The sequence below is a fragment of the Monodon monoceros genome, unplaced genomic scaffold (genome assembly GCF_005190385.1).
Source record: "Monodon monoceros isolate NGI ecotype Baffin Bay Population unplaced genomic scaffold, NGI_Narwhal_1 Super_Scaffold_10, whole genome shotgun sequence".
In the NCBI taxonomy this organism is placed as follows: domain Eukaryota; kingdom Metazoa; phylum Chordata; class Mammalia; order Artiodactyla; family Monodontidae; genus Monodon; species Monodon monoceros.
In genome coordinates this window covers 52215791-52232773 of record NW_021703766.1, presented here as the reverse complement: position 1 = coordinate 52232773, position 16983 = coordinate 52215791, and the positions used below count along the sequence as shown (strand labels likewise).

The window sequence follows — 16983 nt, the reverse complement described above, 5'->3', positions numbered from 1 at the left end:
CCTCAGCCCTTGGCTCACCCACTCCAGACACACTGGCTTCCTAACTATTCCTTGAACACAGCAGGCTCACTCCCACCTCAGGACCTTTGCACTTGCTGCTCCTTCTGCCTGCGATACTCTTCCCCTGGATACATCCCTGGCTGCTTCCTTCAGGAGTTTGCTCAGGTTGTACCCTCTCAGCGGGGTCTTCTTGACTGCCTGATTTTAAATTATAGTCTCCCTTTCTTCTGTCGCTTACCTCCATCTGACCCACGTCGTATTTTACAAATTTATTTTGTTTATGGTCTGCCCGCCCTTCACGTGGGCAGGGACTTTTGTCTGTTCTGTTTACGGCTGCATCTGCGGCATCTAGAACAGCCCCTGGCATGAATCAGGTGCTCCATAAATATCTGTGGAAGGAAGGAATGAATGAATGATGCAAACACAGAAATAGTCCCAGTCCAAGGTGAGGGCAGTGAGAGGGGTAGCACAGGTGCATTCTATGAAGGTCTAGAGCATCACTGTCCGCTAGAGCTCTCTGTGAGGATGGAGATGTTCTCCATCTGCACTGTCCAATATGGCAGCCACCAGCCATGAGTGACAATTGAACACTTGAAATGTGGCCAGTGTAATGGAGGAAGGGAGTTTTCAACTTCAGTTTATTTAAATTTATTCAAATTAATTGAAATGTACATCTGAATGGCTAGTGGCCACTGGATTAGGAAATGCAGGGCTAGAGGAAGGGGGTGGCCAGGCCAGGGTGGGGGCCAGGATGACAAGCAGTTTTCGCTTGGCAGAGAGTGGGGAAGGGATTTTCCAGGCAGAGGGAACAGTGGATGCTGAGGCTCTGAGCTGAGAAACAGCACAGGGAATTCAGAGAACTGGGAGTGGTTAGAGCAGGGGGACAGGAGGGGGCGTGGTGGGGAGGTAAGGGCAGTTAGGGTCACACCCCAAAAGTGGGGACCCCATCCAAAGAGGCCTTCCTTTCTATGAACTTCTGGTCTCAAAAACGGAGAAGGAAGACACATGGGGCCCACCTGGCAGAAGCAGGGGAGTCAGGGCCCGAGAGTGCCTGACATTGGCTTGTTCATTTGACACAAGCTTATAGAACATCAGGCCTGTTTGGGGACTGGGGACCTAGCAGTGAACCAGACTGATAAAATCACTGCCCTCAGGAAGGTTGCATTATGACTTCTGTGGGCGTTTGGCGTTTTTGCCCCTCCTTCCTAAAAAAAAAAAAAGTTAAAGGTCAAAGTTTTATGACTGTGTTGATGCAAAGCTGAATATTATCCAGGCTGAATTATAATTATTTTTCCCTCCTATTGGAAAAGAAATTAAAACATTTCCCCTAAAAGTATCGTGGGCCCTTGACCCTGTACCCATGGTGCCTGGGATAATGTCTGGTGTCTTCAGGGAGCTGACGTTCTCGCCAGGAAGACAGACAGACAGTAAGCAAGAAGTGAGAGAAGTGTCATGAAGAAAACAGGACAGGGAAATGCAGTAGGCAGTGACTGGGAGGGATATTTGAGCAGAGGACATAAAGATGGAAAGGAATCGGTGATGATTGGGAGGAAACCATTGCAGAGAGACGATCCAGGACTTGTAAGTGTCCTAAAGCAGGGATGAACCTTGCGGCACTGCAGGAGCAAGAAAAGGTGGGCGTGGTGGGACCAGAGTGGGAGATATAGGCAAGGGCTATATACACGGTGTCTTAAATCACCGTGATTCTTAATCTAAAATCAGAGCCTGAGATAAGGATGCTTGAGACAACGATTTCCTAAGGGGGAACCTGTAAGGGCATGGGAGAGACAGGATGGGCTGCAGAGAAAGTCAGCAACCCTGGTCCCCACTGGAGTTTGCCTTCAGCCTGGTCCCTTGGGGAGCTCGGGAGTGTGAATTGCAGGATGGAGATAATCCTTCCTTAGACCTTCCTGTCAGTTGGCTGCAGGCTGCTCCCAGAAGTGGGGGCATGTAACAGCTTGGGCACGTCAACTCCTTTGGAGGGGGAATGATTCTTCAGAGCAAGGGGCAGCCAAGTGTTGCAGGCAGGTGACACAGTGGCTGGGGATGGGCACAGCATCCTGGCTGAGGAGATCTGGTTGGGCACAGGCAGTGTCTACCACAGGGGCTTTGAAGACCAGACTTGGGAACTCGGATCGCTTCCTAACTGATGTGAGATGCTACTGTAGGATTTTAAGCAGGGCAATAACATGATCAGAATTTCTTTTAGAAAGATCCCTCTGACTCTTGCGTGGAAAGCAGACCAGGAATGGGTGGCAGGACAAGGGGGGCAGCCAGGAGACAAGGAAAAGGCTACTGCCATCATCTAGGCAGGCAGTGGTGGTAACTTGGACCTGGGCAGTGACAGCAGGGGTGGAGAAAAGTGCCCAGATTAATGATCGGCTTGGGAAGCAGAGCAGACAGGCTCAGTTGATAATCTGACGTTTTCCCCCTCTCTTTCTCCCCACTGCTGCTGTCAGGACTCAGAAACCTTTCCCTACCCCAGAATTCCCTTCCATCTCCTTCACACCCCTCTCCCTTCCTGCAGAGGCTGGGGAAGGAATGGAGGATGGCTGTGTGGGGAATCCATGGATTTTCATGCCCTGATTGATTTTTCTCTGCTCTCTTTTCTCTCTCCTCCTCTGACTGCCAACCCAAAGTCGAGCTTTGATCCCCACCACCGCTCCCAGCCAAGTTATGAACGTCCTTCCTACCTGCCTCCAGGACCTGGGCTTATGCTCCGGCAAAAGTCTATTGGTATGTCACCTGCAAGGGTGGGTGTAAGGGATGCCAGTGGGGAAAGGGGAGGCTGGGAGGGTGACAGTTTGCGGGGAAAACAAGGGAGCCTGGGAATGTTCTTTTCTCCTTCCATATGTGACCATCAAGTTGGGCGAAGAGCTCAGGCTTTGTTGCTGGGCAAACCTGGGTTTGAATCCTGGCTCTTGTCCATCCTGGCTGTGTGGCCCAGGGCAGGCAGCTTCACTTCTCTGGGCCTAGGGCTCTGCATCTAGAAAATGGGGACATCATTGCCCCTGCCTGGATGCAGTTAAGTCGAAACCACCACAGAACCTGGTTCATTCTCTCTTATGCCAGACTCCATTCATTCATTCATTCATTCTACAAATGTTTATTGAGCACTACCATATGCCAGGCTAAACTGCTGGGGATTTGTCAGGGAACAAAACACTAAAGGGTCCTGCCCCCATGGAGCTTACCTTCTAGCTGGGGAAGACAGACAACAGCTTATAAGGATAAGAAATAAGAAAATGATATAGTATGTTAGCTGTGTTAAGTGCTATGGAAAAAAATAGAAAAAGGGTGGAATGAGTCGAGATGTCAGGAGTGCTGGGGGGCAGGTTTGAGCTGAAACTTGGAGATGAAGTGGGGAGCCATGGGACTATCTGGAAGTAAGGCATTCCACACAGCAGGAACAGCCAGTGCAAAGGTCCTGAGGTAGGTAGGACCGAGCTGCCATTTGCTAAGAGAGCAGCTTGGGAAGATCGTGGGGAGGAGATCGGGAGCTCAATTTGGGGCCTGCTTAGTTTGAGATGCCAGTGAGACATCCAAGTGGATGCAGCATTTGGATATAGAAGCCCGGAGCTCAGGGACAAGGATTGGGTCCGAGACAAGCATGGGAGTCTTCAGCAGGGAAGCAGTAAACGAAGCCATGACACTGGTTGAGATGGTCAACGGAGAGCGAGTAGTCAGAGGGGAAAAGGGAATCAAGGACTGAGCCCTGGCCATTGATAAGGAGGCAAAAGATTCCACTCCTCCAGTTCCCTCCGAGTTGTTTTGCTGTTTGGATCTAGCTTTTCCCCAGCTTCAGTGTCCACAGTCCACCAGTGTGTGTCATTTGCCTAATATCAGTTACCTGTGCATCTGCCTGACATTGCTTACCTATGAATGGGCTCCCTCTTAGCCTCGTCCTAAGCACTGCTGTCTGTGAAATCACAGGTTTGATGTGCTAATTACATTTCTCTTCTGCATGTACATGAAAAGAAATCTGTAAGTATGCCCAGAAGCACGGTATCTCTTCCTGGCTCAAGCCATTTTTGCTCATCCCAAGCGACCGCCCGCATATACCTTGCCTTTGGGCGAATTAGAAAAGGCGCCCCCTCCTGGCCCTGGAAGGAAGTTAAGCTGAATTCCGCCCGCACCGCCCCCCCCCCACCGCACACACCACACCTCTCTTGCTCCCTCTGCCGTTTGCTGTTGTGCAGTGCACAACCTGTATTACTGTATCAAACGGATTTGGATTTATCACATCTGGGTAAGCTCTAGACCAACCCATGTTCTTCTTAACATCTACTGGGTGTCATTATTATTATCATTGTAATATTGAAGTTCTGTGGGACAGGGGAACAGAGAGGCCACCCCTTCCCATCCCCACCCTGCTTCTGGATCCTCCGTGTCTTCCCAGGGGTTGCAGAAGATGAGAGACCCTACCTAGCACCCCCAGCCATGAAGTTCAGCCGCAGCCTGTCTGTGCCTGGTTCGGAGGACATCCCGCCGCCGCCCACCACGTCCCCACCAGAGCCCCCCTACAGCACACCTCCAGCCCCCTCTTCCTCCGGCCGCCTCACTCCCTCTCCCCGGGGAGTGCCCTTCAACCCCGGCTCAGGTGTCCCCCACCCCGCCTCGTCACCGTCGTCCTTCGATGGGCCCTGCCCTCCTGACAGCCGTGTAGGGAGCCGTGAGAAGAGCTTGTACCACGGCGGGGCCCTGCCCCCTGCACACCACCCGCCACCCCCACACCAGCCGCACGCTCCGCTCCCCCAGCCACACCACCACCACGCCCACCCGCCGCATCCCCCGGAGATGGAGACAGGCGGCTCCCCCGATGACCCCCCACCGCGACTGGCTCTGGGGCCCCAGCCCAGCCTGCGAGGCTGGCGGGGCGGCGGGCCCACCGCGACCCCGGGGGCCCTGTCCCCGTCGCACCACGGCAGCGGGGGCGGGGGTAGCGGCTCCTCCCAGGCCCCGGCCCTGCGCTACTTCCAGCTGCCTCCCCGGGCGGCCAGCGCGGCCATGTACGTGCCGGCCCGTTCGGGCCGCGGGCGCAAGGGCCCGCTCGTCAAGCAGACCAAAGTCGAAGGCGAGCCCCAGAAGGGCGGCGGCCTCCCGCCCACGCCCTCGCCCACGTCTCCGGCGTCCCCGCAGCCGCCGCCGGCCGCGGCCGCCCCGTCGGAAAAGAACTCCATCCCCATCCCCACCATCATCATCAAGGCTCCATCCACCAGTAGCAGCGGCCGCAGCAGCCAGGGCAGCAGCACCGAGGCGGAGCCCCCGACCCAGCCCGAGACCGCGGGCGGCGGCGGAGGGGGCGGCGGCGGCGGCTCCTCCGCGCCGAGCCCCGCCCCGGCCATGTCTCCAGTGCCGCCGCCCCCCTCGCCCGTGCCCGCCCCCGCCTCGCCCAGCGGCCCGGCCACCCTCGATTTCACCAGCCAGTTCGGAGCGGCCCTGGTCGGGGCGGCTCGGAGAGAAGGGGGCTGGCAGAACGAAGCCCGCCGGCGGTCTACGCTCTTCCTCTCCACCGACACGGGGGACGAGGACGGCGGCGAGAGCTCGCTGGGCCCGGGGGCGCCCCCGGGCCCCCGGCTGCGCCACTCCAAATCCATCGATGAAGGCATGTTTTCGGCCGAGCCCTACCTCCGGCTGGAGTCCGCAGGCGCCGGGAGCGGCGGCGGCTACGGGGGCTACGGAGCCGGCAGCCGAGCCTATGGGAGCAGCGGAGGCAGCAGCGCCTTCACCAGCTTCCTGCCGCCGCGCCCCCTGGTCCACCCGCTGACCGGCAAGGCCCTGGACCCAGCCTCCCCGCTCGGGCTGGCCCTGGCCGCCCGAGAGCGGGCGCTGAAGGAGTCCGCGGAGGGCGGTGGGGCCCCCCAGCCCCCTCCGAGGCCCCCGTCGCCCCGCTACGAGGCCCCGCCGCCCACGCCGCACCACCACTCGCCCCACGCCCACCACGAGCCGGTGCTGCGTCTCTGGGGAGCACCCCCGCCGGACCCGGCGCGCCGGGAGCTGGGCTACCGGGCCGGGCTGGGCAGCCAGGAGAAGTCCCTTCCGGCCAGTCCGCCAGCTGCCCGACGCTCCCTGCTGCACCGCCTGCCGCCCACCGCCCCCGGGGTCGGGCCCCTCCTGCTGCAGCTGGGGTCCGAGCCCCCCGCCCCGCACCCCGGGGTGAGCAAAGCCTGGAGGTCCGCAGCCCCGGAGGAGCCCGAGCGGCTGCCCCTCCACGTGCGGTTCCTCGAGAACTGCCAGCCCCGGGCCGGTGGGGCGGGGGGCAGGGGGCCCCCCTCGGAGGACGGGCCGGGGATCCCGCCGCCCAGCCCTCGCCGGTCCGTGCCCCCCTCGCCGACCTCCCCGCGGGGCAGTGACGAGAACGGGCTCCCCCTGCTGGTCCTGCCGCCCCCCGCCCCCTCGGTGGACGTGGAAGACGGCGAATTTCTCTTTGTGGAACCGCTGCCCCCGCCCCTGGAGTTCTCCAACAGCTTTGAGAAGCCCGAGTCGCCCCTCACGCCGGGGCCGCCCCACCCGCTGCCGGACCCACCCACCGCGGCCAGCCCAGCGCCCCCTGCGCCGCCCCCTGCCGTGGCCGCCGCCCCTCCCACGCTGGACTCCACCGCATCCAGCCTGACTTCCTATGACAGCGAGGTGGCCACGCTGACCCAGGCGGGCCCCGCAGCTGCTGGGGACGCGCCTCCGCCGGGCCCAGCAGCCCCAGCCGCCCCGCCTCCCCCTGCCCCACAGCCTGGCCCGGACCCTCCAGCTGGCACAGATTCTGGTATCGAGGAGGTGGACAGTCGGAGCAGCAGTGATCACCCGCTGGAGACCATCAGCAGCGCGTCCACGCTGAGCAGCCTGTCTGCCGAAGGCGGGGCTGGCGGCGGGGTGGCCAGTGTGGCCAGTGGGCCGGAGCTTCTGGACACGTATGTGGCCTACCTGGACGGCCAGGCCTTTGGGGGCAGCGGTCCTCCTGGCGCACCATACCCGCCGCAGCTCATGACTCCCTCTAAGCTCCGGGGCCGGGCGCTTGGGGCCAGCGGAGGCCTGCGGCCTGGCCCCGGTGGGGGACTCCGAGACCCTGTCACTCCCACCAGCCCCACCGTCTCGGTCACGGGGGCTGGAACCGATGGGCTGCTGGCCCTGAGTGGTTGCTCAGGACCTTCAACGGCAGGTGGCGGTCCAGGGGCTGTAGAGCCAGAAGGCCCACCGGTGCCCTTGCCATCCGCCTCCTCCCTGCCTCGGAAGCTGCTGCCCTGGGAGGAGGGCCCGGGTCCACCACCACCCCCCCTGCCTGGGCCCTTAGCCCAGCCTCAGGCCTCAGCCTTGGCCACAGTAAAAGCCAGCATCATCAGTGAACTCAGCTCCAAGCTTCAGCAGTTTGGGGGCTCCTCGGCAGCTGGTGGCGCTCTGCCCTGGGCCCGGGGAGGCGGCGGGGGAAGCGGGGACGGCCACCACGGGGGAGCCAGCTACGTCCCAGAGAGGACTTCCTCCCTGCAGCGGCAGAGGTGAGCCGGGGGCTGGAGGTTGGCAGTGGAGGCCAGAGGGGCTGGCTGTGGGTAGCAGAGACCGTCTTCCACATAGCTGTGTCCCTTTAGGGTCCCAGGTGGTAGAAAGAAAACAGAAGCCGGGCTGGCTTGGAGAAGTTTGCCCTCAAAGAAGCATGCTTTCCCAGCCACTTTAAATTTCCCTTTATCTCAGTAGCTTCTGTGGTCTCCTCCCGTCACCATGACAACCCACATTCCGTGATGAACAAAAAGAGTGATCAACAAAGGAGGAGATTGGAGCACAACTTGCCCGATGTCTGTTTCCTTGGTGGGTTGTCAGTTCTGACAATCCCTGAAATCTTCAGGTCCCTTGAGCCCCGTGTTGGTCAAGACAAGATGCTTTAGGGCACGGTCCGTGGTTACAAGTGTGGTTCTGGAGCCAGGCTTTTTTGGATCCTGGTTGCAGCCCCGCACTTTCTAACTGGGTGACCTTAGGCAAAGGAATCCACCTCTCTGTAGAAGAGGGACAGCATAGAACCTTTCTAAAAGGGTTTTTGAGGGCATTGTTGTACCATGAGATGGGGGAGGGGAGGGGTCTCTTACAAAAGCCCAGCAAGTATAGATGGAGAAGTCCAGGAAGATGCGGACGTTTTCTAAAGCAGCTAGCGAGTTGGAACGGCCACAGAGTTCAAGCCCATTCAAGACCTTCTAATCTTAGGGAAAGCATAGAGTCACATTCCTGATTCAGACACACAGAGCGAGTGGGGAGAGGGTTTTTTTTAATCCTTTTGTTCTGCAGAGCTCACCCTAATTCTCCTCGAGGGTTTGATATCCACATGGTGATATTCTGAGGTGGTTTTTGAGGTCTTTGAGATCTTAAGGCATCTCACTGATGATTCTTAAGTCCTCTGGGGAGAGGAAAGGACGCTTAATTTAGTTAACAGATCCACCAATAATTGACTTGCCATCTGTTCTGTACTGGGTGCCCTTCAGGGTGAGAGGGACCCCACAATGGACGAAACAAGCAAAGCATTTCCCTCATAGACCTCACAGCGTAATGAGGCAGAGGCGGGGGCCAGGCAATAAACAAAATCATTGTCATCATCCTAGGGGAAAAAATGCAGTAACGCGATGGTTAGAGAAAGTCTCTCAAATAACGGGCGAGCTGAGCAGAGACTGGAGGAGGGAAGGAGGCAAATCGTTTGGCTCCCTGGGGGAAGAGAGAACTAGGCAGAGGGAACTGTTCAAAGGCCCTGAGGCAGGGACTGTTCTGGAGGGAGCTAAAGGGATGAGGGGAACCTTTTCCTCCCCTTGTTTCTTCTTTCATCTCCCTCTCCTCACCTCTCTCTCTCTCTCTCTCTCTCTGTCCCCCGTCCCCTTCCATCTCTCTCCCTTGAATGCTCATCCTCTTTTTGTTCCTCTCTCACTGTCTCCGTCTTCCGCTCTGCTGTGACTGGCCATACCCGGAAAGGCAGTATAGGGTAGTGGTTAAGAGCTCAGACTTTGGTGCCATATAACCGGGCTCTGCCACTTCCTGGCTGTGTGTCCTTAGGCAAGTTACTTAACCTCTCTGTGCTGCTGATAATAATAGTAACCTGCATCAGGGCTGTCACGGGGATTCCATTGAGATGGCGATATGTAAAAGCACTTAGAACAATGCCTGGCACACGTGAGCATCAGTAAGTGGTGGTGATTATTATTATTATCACTTAATGTCTCTTTTTCTTTCATCTCTCTTGACTGTCACCCTCTCCCTGTCCTCTCATTTCTCTCTCCCTTCATTTTCTGTCCTGACATCCATCTTACCCCCTCGCTTGCCCCTTCGATCTCTCCCCTTCTCTCTCCTCCAACTCTCTACCCCTGCCCCATGTCTCTCTTCCTCTCCCTGTATCTTGACCTCTTCCTCTTTCTCACCCGCCTTTGCCCCCCCCCGCCCCCCCGCAACCTTCTCCTCCACCCCTGCCCCGTTGTCACATTCCAGACTCTCGGAAGACTCCCAGCCCTCGCTTCTCTCCAAACCTGTCAGCAGCCTGTTTCAGAACTGGTCCAAAGCGCCTCTGCCGCCCCTCCCCACAGGAGGCGGGGGCTCCGCTTCGGCCGCTGCGGCCCCGGGGGCCACCTCGCCGTCAGCCACCTCCTCCTCCACGTCCGCCCGCCACCTCCAGGGCGTGGAGTTCGAGATGCGGCCACCTTTGCTCCGCCGGGCCCCGAGCCCGTCCCTGCTGCCCGCCTCGGAGCACAAGGTCAGCCCCGCGCCCCGGCCCTCCTCCCTACCCATCCTGCCTGCTGGACCGCTCTACCCGGGCCTCTTTGACATCCGCGGCTCCCCCACCGGAGGGGCAGGAGGCTCGGCTGACCCCTTCGCCCCTGTCTTTGTGCCACCGCACCCCGGGATGTCCGGGGGTCTCGGTGGGGCCTTGTCAGGGGCCTCGCGCTCCCTCTCACCGACCCGCCTGCTCTCCCTGCCCCCGGACAAGCCCTTCAGCGCTAAACCTCTGGGGTTCTGGACCAAGTTCGACGTGGCTGATTGGCTTGAGTGGCTGGGCTTGGCTGAGCACCGAGCCCGATTCCTGGACCACGAGATCGATGGCTCCCACCTGCCCGCCTTGACCAAGGAGGACTACGTCGATCTGGGGGTGACCAGGGTGGGCCACCGCATGAACATCGACCGGGCTCTCAAATTTTTCCTGGAGAGGTGATGGCTGGCCCGGACGGACCAGCCCGTCCACGGAACCCTTGAGCCTGCTGGCCTCTTGACCTCTGAACCCTGACCTTCATTCTCTCCCCGGGCCAGGGACTCTGCTAAAACTGCACCCTGACTCGTCTCCCAAGGCCGGAGGTCACCAGGTGGCCTGATCCGGCCAGACATGGGCACCTCACAGGAGGGGGCAGCTGACACAAGACTGTGTGTGTGTGTGTGAAGCGGGGAGTGGAGTTGGGTGGGGGGGAAGGAAGAAATCACAGAGGGGGATGAAGAAGGAGGGAAGGGTCGATTCTCGGGAGGAGGGGACAGACAGAGCCATAGAGGGTCAGCCCTGAGCCTGACCGGATGGGGGTCGTCCCCCAGGCCGCAGGGGAAGGCGATGCCCTCAGATTCCACCACCTGCCACCCTCTAACAACCCTTCCCCCCTCTCCAGGCCCCTCGGCTCTCCCCACCCTCCCCTCTCCCCAGCACACACAGCAGCCCCCCAGCCTCTTGCACGCTCCTTTGCACGCCTGCTCACCTCTCTCCCCTCCCTGGGCTACAATTTTGCACAACTTTGCCCTCTCACTGTCTTGCACACTGCGCCTTCGCTTCCAGCTTGCGAGGCCCCGTCCGCTCTCCAGCTCACGCTCAGTTTCCCTGGCACACCGTGCGTCTCTTTCCCCACGCTCCACACCCCCTGGTCTCTCAGACTCTTGTTTGCACACGCTTCCTCCGGGGCGCCCTCCCTTCCACCCCTCACTCCCGAAAAATCTCTGGGCCCTTGCTGCAGACACACTTGGGACACCCTTCCCCTCACCTTCTCACAGACTGTGCGCCTCTCCCGACACTCTCACCTCCATTTTCTTGTAGCACTTTCCCCTCTTATTCTTGCACCCCCGCATTCTCACTCTACTCACCCCTCCCTCACAGGGACACTGACGCCCCTCCCCCCTCCCACTGTTGCTTGCACCCGTGCCTCCCAGGAACCCCCAGGAACCGAATCTCTCGCAAGTGCTCATGCCTCCCCGCTTTGCCAGGCTCCCGACTCCCTTGCACCTTTCTTTCCCAAATCCTTGTCTGTCTCCATCGTCAACTCTTGGGTGAAACTTCTGGCATGCTCGCTCTCGCGCACTCATCCTCCCCAGTACTTCCACTGCTCCCTTGAAGCTTTCTTCTCTTCCTTAAACAATGTTCTCGCCTTCCGTGGCCCTGCTTGCACACTCATTCTTGAATTTCTACTTGTTCATGTCAGCTCCTGGGTGACTTCTTCCATCTCCCCTGGGGAACTCTACTACCTCTTTCTTTTTGCACACTCATCTCATTGCACACGCGCTCTTCGGCTGTATTGTTGTTTCTTTTCCTGGCACTTTTTTTTTTTGGTCCCGAAAGACCAGCTCTTCCGGTCGTTCACACTCTGCCTATTCTCTTAGCTCTTTACACTCTTTTTCTCCTTCTGGCAAGAGAAGACCCTACGCACACTCACTTCTTGCCCACTTTGCTTCCATACTTCCTCCTCTCCCTTCCCCGGGCTTGGCCCTCTCACCTCCCCTCCTCTCACTCTCCCCAGCCTTCCGGTCCATCCATTTTGCCCGAAGACACCGCTCCCTCATCTCCTAACCTTCCTGTCTCTTCAAGAAACTCCTCCCTCCAGCATGGCTGTTCCTTCCTGCACGCCTCCCTCCCTCTATTCCTGGGGCTTGGGAATTTTAAGCCACCCCCTTCCCCTGGAACACCTCCTCCCCTACTGTGGGCAAAGGGGGGAGGGCATCGCCCTCAGGTCCCCCCCCCATGTTCAGCTGCCAAAGAAGAGAGCTCCCCCTCCTTCCCCCAATTCCATTCCCCCTCTGCTGCCCTCTACCCCCGAGGCGGGGGCGCTCCGTCCATGGGGGGAGAGTGCTTGCAGCCCTCTCCCCTCACCACGTCAGGGATCTGCGGGGAACCTTGTGGGAGGGTCGTGGGAGGGGGGAGGGGTGGCGAGGAAGGGAGCGGAGGTCGCGCTGGGCCCCTACCCGCCCCCTCCCCCTTGTCCGCAGGATGCCCCCCGTCCGCAGGGGGCCTGCGCGGCGCCCGTCTATCAAGGGCTTGTTCATTCTGGATGGGTGCCGCGGGGTTGGGGAGGGTATGGGGGGGGTGGGGAGGGGGGAGGGGAGGTTGGGGTGGGGAGGGGGAAGGGACTGGATGGGGGGCAGCGCGGGGCGAAGAGACAAAGCAAAAAGAGGAACGATAACAAAGGAAAATACAAAAAAAAAAAAAAAAACCTAGAACACACACAAAAAAATCCAGAAAAAAACCTGAAATAAAAGCCCGAGAATTGTCTTCCAAGGGGGGGTGGGAGGAGGAAGAGGAGGGGGGCGGATGCGGACGTCTGGTTCTCGCTGGGACAAGGATCGCACGCGTTCAAAGCCCCGGCGCCCGGGTCTTCCCTCTCTCGGGCCTCAGAGTTCATCCCTCAAGGGATTGGGACCCAGGCGTCCATTTCCAGGCACTGGAGGAAGATTTGGGAGGCGGGATTATATCGTGGGGGTTCGTCCCTACCCCCCATCACTTCCCACCCCCTGACTCCCCACCAAGATTTTGCAGAGAGAAATGGCTTTTGTACCAGGTCATTCTTTATAATTAAACTCACAGTATCCACCCCCTCGAGCCGACCCCGCCTCCTTCCTGGGAAGGCAACGCCCCTTTCCTTCGGGATTCCGGGTGGGTCGCCCGAGCCCGCTGGGCGGTGCGCAGGCGCAGCCGGGGCCCGCCCCCAAAACGTCAGACTTCCTCGGTCGGCTCCGCCCCCAGAGCCTCGAGCATGCGCCGTCGGACCAGGGAGCGGCGCAGGTGCAGGCGGTAATCGCCCAGCAGCAGTTCGTCGTTGCGCACGAGAAGGTGCTGGAGCCCGCGGAGGCGGAGCCCCGAGCGCAGTAGGCGCGAGCGAGTCCGGAAGTCCGTGACCGTGATGAGCCACCTGCAAGGGGGCAAGGCCAAGAGGAGAGGGGCGGGGCGGAGACGGAAGGGGAATCGCTGGCTTTGATTGTCCCAGAGTCCCTGCCTGGTCCCTGTTCATTTACCAATTCCAGTCCCTCAACCCGTCACTACATCCCTAAACTCTCCAACCCTGCACTCTCGCCGAGGTCAATCTGTACTTCTGCCCTCACCTGGGTCAGTCTAGGTCCCGTCTCCTCTCTCAGCCTGGCTCTGTCGAGGCTCCATCTTTTTAAACCGCCGCTCCAGGGCCCTATCCTCATCCAGCAACTCCAGGTCCCGCCCCTTCAGTGTGGCTTTCAGGCCCGGCCCCGCGCCCAACTAGACCTCCAGGCCCACCGATCACTCTGGCCCCGTGCCTGCAAAGTGCTCAGTCCCGGCTACGCTCCCGCTCAGAGCTGTTTCCCATGCTCCGACCACACACCTCGGTCTTGCGCATCCCCGTCACCACCTGGGTCACTGAAAGTCCGGTTCCTCACTCCAAATCCCACCTTCTTTTCCGATCTCACCTGCCCCTGCCCCTTCACTGCGCCCACTCTCGCCTTAGCCCCTCCTCGGCTCTCACTCAGCGGGGTCTGGATCCTTATACCAACCGCGCCATTCTCCGGGCGCTCCTGGCCCCGCCCCTCACTGCCCTCACTTCTCCGCCCCGCCCCGCCCCTCACGGAGCTTACTGTTGGCCCACATCTCCTATTAGCTCCCGGCCACTCAGAGCCTCCGCCCCGCCCCGCCCCACCTTTCACCGCCTTCACTCCCCTCCCGGCTCCCCCATCGCGTTCACCGCGGTCCTGCCAGTTGCGGTCCTGCCCCTCCCGGTCGCTCCAGGCCCTGCCCCCGCCAAGGACTCACCGGTCCCGGCGCCCAGCAGTCCCACAGATGACGTTCACGTTCTCAAAGCGGATGCTCCTCACACGCCCGCTCTCCATGGCCCCGGGTAACTCGGCCTCCAGCGCCTCCAGCACCTCCAGGTGGGTAAGGTCCTCTTCGGGCTGGGGATGTCGGAGAGAGAACCTCGGTCAGTGACACTCGGAGTTCAGTCCGGGTGCAGAAGTCCCCACCCGAGACCCCACCTGCCGAACCTGCCAGAGCGGGGAGGATAGGAATCTTTCAGGTAGAAAGGCATCTACTGCCATTCAAGGTCATTCTCCAAAAAAAAAACCAGTTCTCACCAAACCGATTTGCCAAAAGTCAACGAACAGTTGACTGAATGATTCACCAATTTGGCCAACTTTGCCAATCTACTGAAAACTTTTCCAGCAACCTGCGTTGGATGGCGAGATTTGGGCAGCCCTTGAAGATTTCCGCAAGGATCTAAGCCGTAAATTTTTCCTTTTTTAGTCATATTAGCACTTTAAGAACTATTCAGTTCTCAAAAAATAAGGATCGTAGGAGGATTTGACATCTTGTCAATCTATTTTGCATTCAGAAACATATATTGATCATTAACCACGTCTTCAGTCTGAGATTACCGTGTCGAAGGCGATACCATATGTCATGACATATAAAATTGCTGAGAAACCACAGTGAAATCATGAAATTGGTCACCTCCAGGAAGGCAAGCCTTGGATGTGTATGTTGGGGGTGTGTGTGTGTGTGTGTGTGTCATGTTCAAAAACACAAAGAAGCGAATCAATAGTGTGGGGATTGGTCCCATAAACAAGAACAGCAATCCCTGTGTTGAGGTCGAGTCACACAGATGAGCTGAGGGAACACTTCCGAGGCTTTTGCCTGGCAAGCCTTGTTTAATTCTCAGATGGGCGAGACCTTAATAGATACCTCCTCTGAGGCAGGAATGCCCAAAGGATCCATACACTGAATAACCATGTCACTGAATCTGTCAAACAACGGGCTTTTTGAAATGAATTTTTGCGATATCTGTAAATTTTACAGAATTTCATAATAGGTGGATTAGCAGGACTCCCTCTGTCCTCAGTATCCCCTCTCTCTGCCTCTCGGTCTCCCCTCTGGGATCAGCAGTGATAAATTTGATGACGAACCCTTTGACAAATTCACAATCAATTTTCAGCCACCTATCCTGGTGCCAAGCCCACAGCTGATAAGCTGCAGAGCCTGGATTCAACCCCTGTCCACCTCACTTCTGAGCTTGTGTCCTTCCCACCATGCCACCAGGGACCTGGGATCATGGGGGTGGGGGGGACACTCACTGAGGTCTCCATGCACAGACAGAGGGGCTGGGCAGCAGGTGGCATGGGGAACTTGCGGATGCACGGGAGCTCTCGGTCCAGCGCCTCGTATTCTGCAATGACCTGGCGCAGATACTGCTTCCTGGGAAGACAGCCAGGGGACAGGGACCTCCCAAAGTTAGGGGTCCAAGCCACTGCACTCAGAGGATCTGAGATCAGAAATCATGGGGCCAGGGACCACTCACGAGGATTTGACAGGTCTGCCCAGGCCCCGAGCCTGCGTCTCCTCTAGGGTCTCTAGGTCCACAAGAAGTGCTCCTGCGGATGGAAAACCCAGTATCAGCTGCCTTGAGCGCTCCTCGCACATCGTTCCACTTAGACAGCATCACCAAATGACTGTCCGTGCCGCCCCCGGGATAGCTCTTATGCCAGCTGCTAAGCTATTGTCTCTCAGCCCCAAACTCCAACCTACACCACCCAGCTGTCCGATACCCCAGGGCTGGGACTCTACCAACCCCATTTCCACTCGGACAGTTGGGGTCCTGTTAGGCTCTGCCTAAAGGGGGTGCTAGTGGGAGACTGCAAGCCAGGAGGAAAAGGAAGGGACGTGCTCCTTTTTGCTTCCTATTTCCAATCACCCCAGCCTAGCTTCTTCACTGCAGCAGCATTTGAATCTAGTCCATGGTTTTTCCAACACTCTCAGAACTGGCCTCTTGATTGGAACTTGATTCATAACAGCTTTCAAATATGGGCTCTTCTACACAACCCCTCCATCAACTAATTGGTCTCTTCTATGGTCAACTGCTAGTTGTCCCACATAATCCATTTCCCCTTCCTCTACAATCCTAGAGTTTTATCCAGCTGGAAACAACAGTTCCCAGCCTCCCTTGCAGCTAGGTGTGGCCACATGACCAAGTTCTCGCCAACACTGTTAGCAGAAGTGAGGGGTGCAACTTTGGAATCATTTGCTTAAGAGAAATTTTCTTGGCTTAGACTCAGTGCCCCTTCCCTTGGACTGGAATATGGATGTAGCAATAAGCCAGCTTTATTCTTGCTAGAGATGATGGAGCACCATGGGTCCCTGTATTCTCGTGGGGCTGAGACATCCCACCCATCCAGACCACCTTCCTCCTCTTAAACGAGAGAGAAACCAACTGTTTTCTTAACGCCATTGAGTTTGAGGGTCTCTTTGTTACAGCAGCTGAAAAAAGCAATAAGCAACCCCTGACAGCCAGGAGCTGGCCTGGCACTCCCAGAGAGACCCTGGTGACCTCCCTTTGGACATAAGGAATTTCACAGAATTCCAACAGCAGCCAAGGTCACTCTGTGACCATGATGGACCAAGATAAAAATAAGACCCCTCTGGAGTCATGTCTCAACACAGCACAAAATCGACGCTGCCCAAACCACAAAACGGACCAAATATCCCCCTCTGGGCTCAGAGCTCATGCTGCTTTTTTCCCAACCAGTGTTAGTGCCATTCTGATGGCTCTCATGTCATGGACTTGCCTCTGCTTCCTGCCAGCATGTGATCCAGAGCAAAGCCTGCTTTCCAGATTCCTCCCCAAGGCACCTAACTCAGCCCAGGTCTCTAAAAACCTCTTACTCAGACATTGATGTGTTACTATCTCCCTCATTCAGTAAACTCAGTGGCGTGCTGGTAAATGTCCTCTCTCTCTCTCTCTCTCTCTCTCTCTCTCTCTCTCTCTCTCTCTC

The 16983-nt window shown here is 58.0% G+C and overlaps 2 protein-coding genes across 2 annotated transcripts in view; one reads left to right on the top strand and one right to left on the bottom strand.

The window, feature by feature from the left end:
* SHANK1 (SH3 and multiple ankyrin repeat domains 1) overlaps positions 1-10165 on the top strand; it is a 42980-nt gene extending 32815 nt beyond the window's left edge. The window contains exons 22-24 of the mRNA XM_029239140.1: positions 2640-2736; positions 4400-7487; positions 9448-10165. Coding sequence (XP_029094973.1) covers positions 2640-2736; positions 4400-7487; positions 9448-10165 — 3903 coding nt within the window. The remainder of the gene's footprint in view (positions 1-2639; positions 2737-4399; positions 7488-9447) is intronic.
* Positions 10166-12462: 2297 nt separating this feature from the next.
* CUNH19orf81 (chromosome unknown C19orf81 homolog) overlaps positions 12463-16983 on the bottom strand; it is a 25494-nt gene continuing 20973 nt past the window's right edge. The window contains exons 3-6 of the mRNA XM_029239685.1: positions 15513-15585; positions 15289-15409; positions 13973-14112; positions 12463-13106 (exon numbers count right to left, since the gene is read on the bottom strand). Of these exons, the coding sequence (XP_029095518.1) occupies positions 12911-13106; positions 13973-14112; positions 15289-15409; positions 15513-15585 (530 nt within the window). The 3' untranslated portion in view covers positions 12463-12910. The remainder of the gene's footprint in view (positions 13107-13972; positions 14113-15288; positions 15410-15512; positions 15586-16983) is intronic.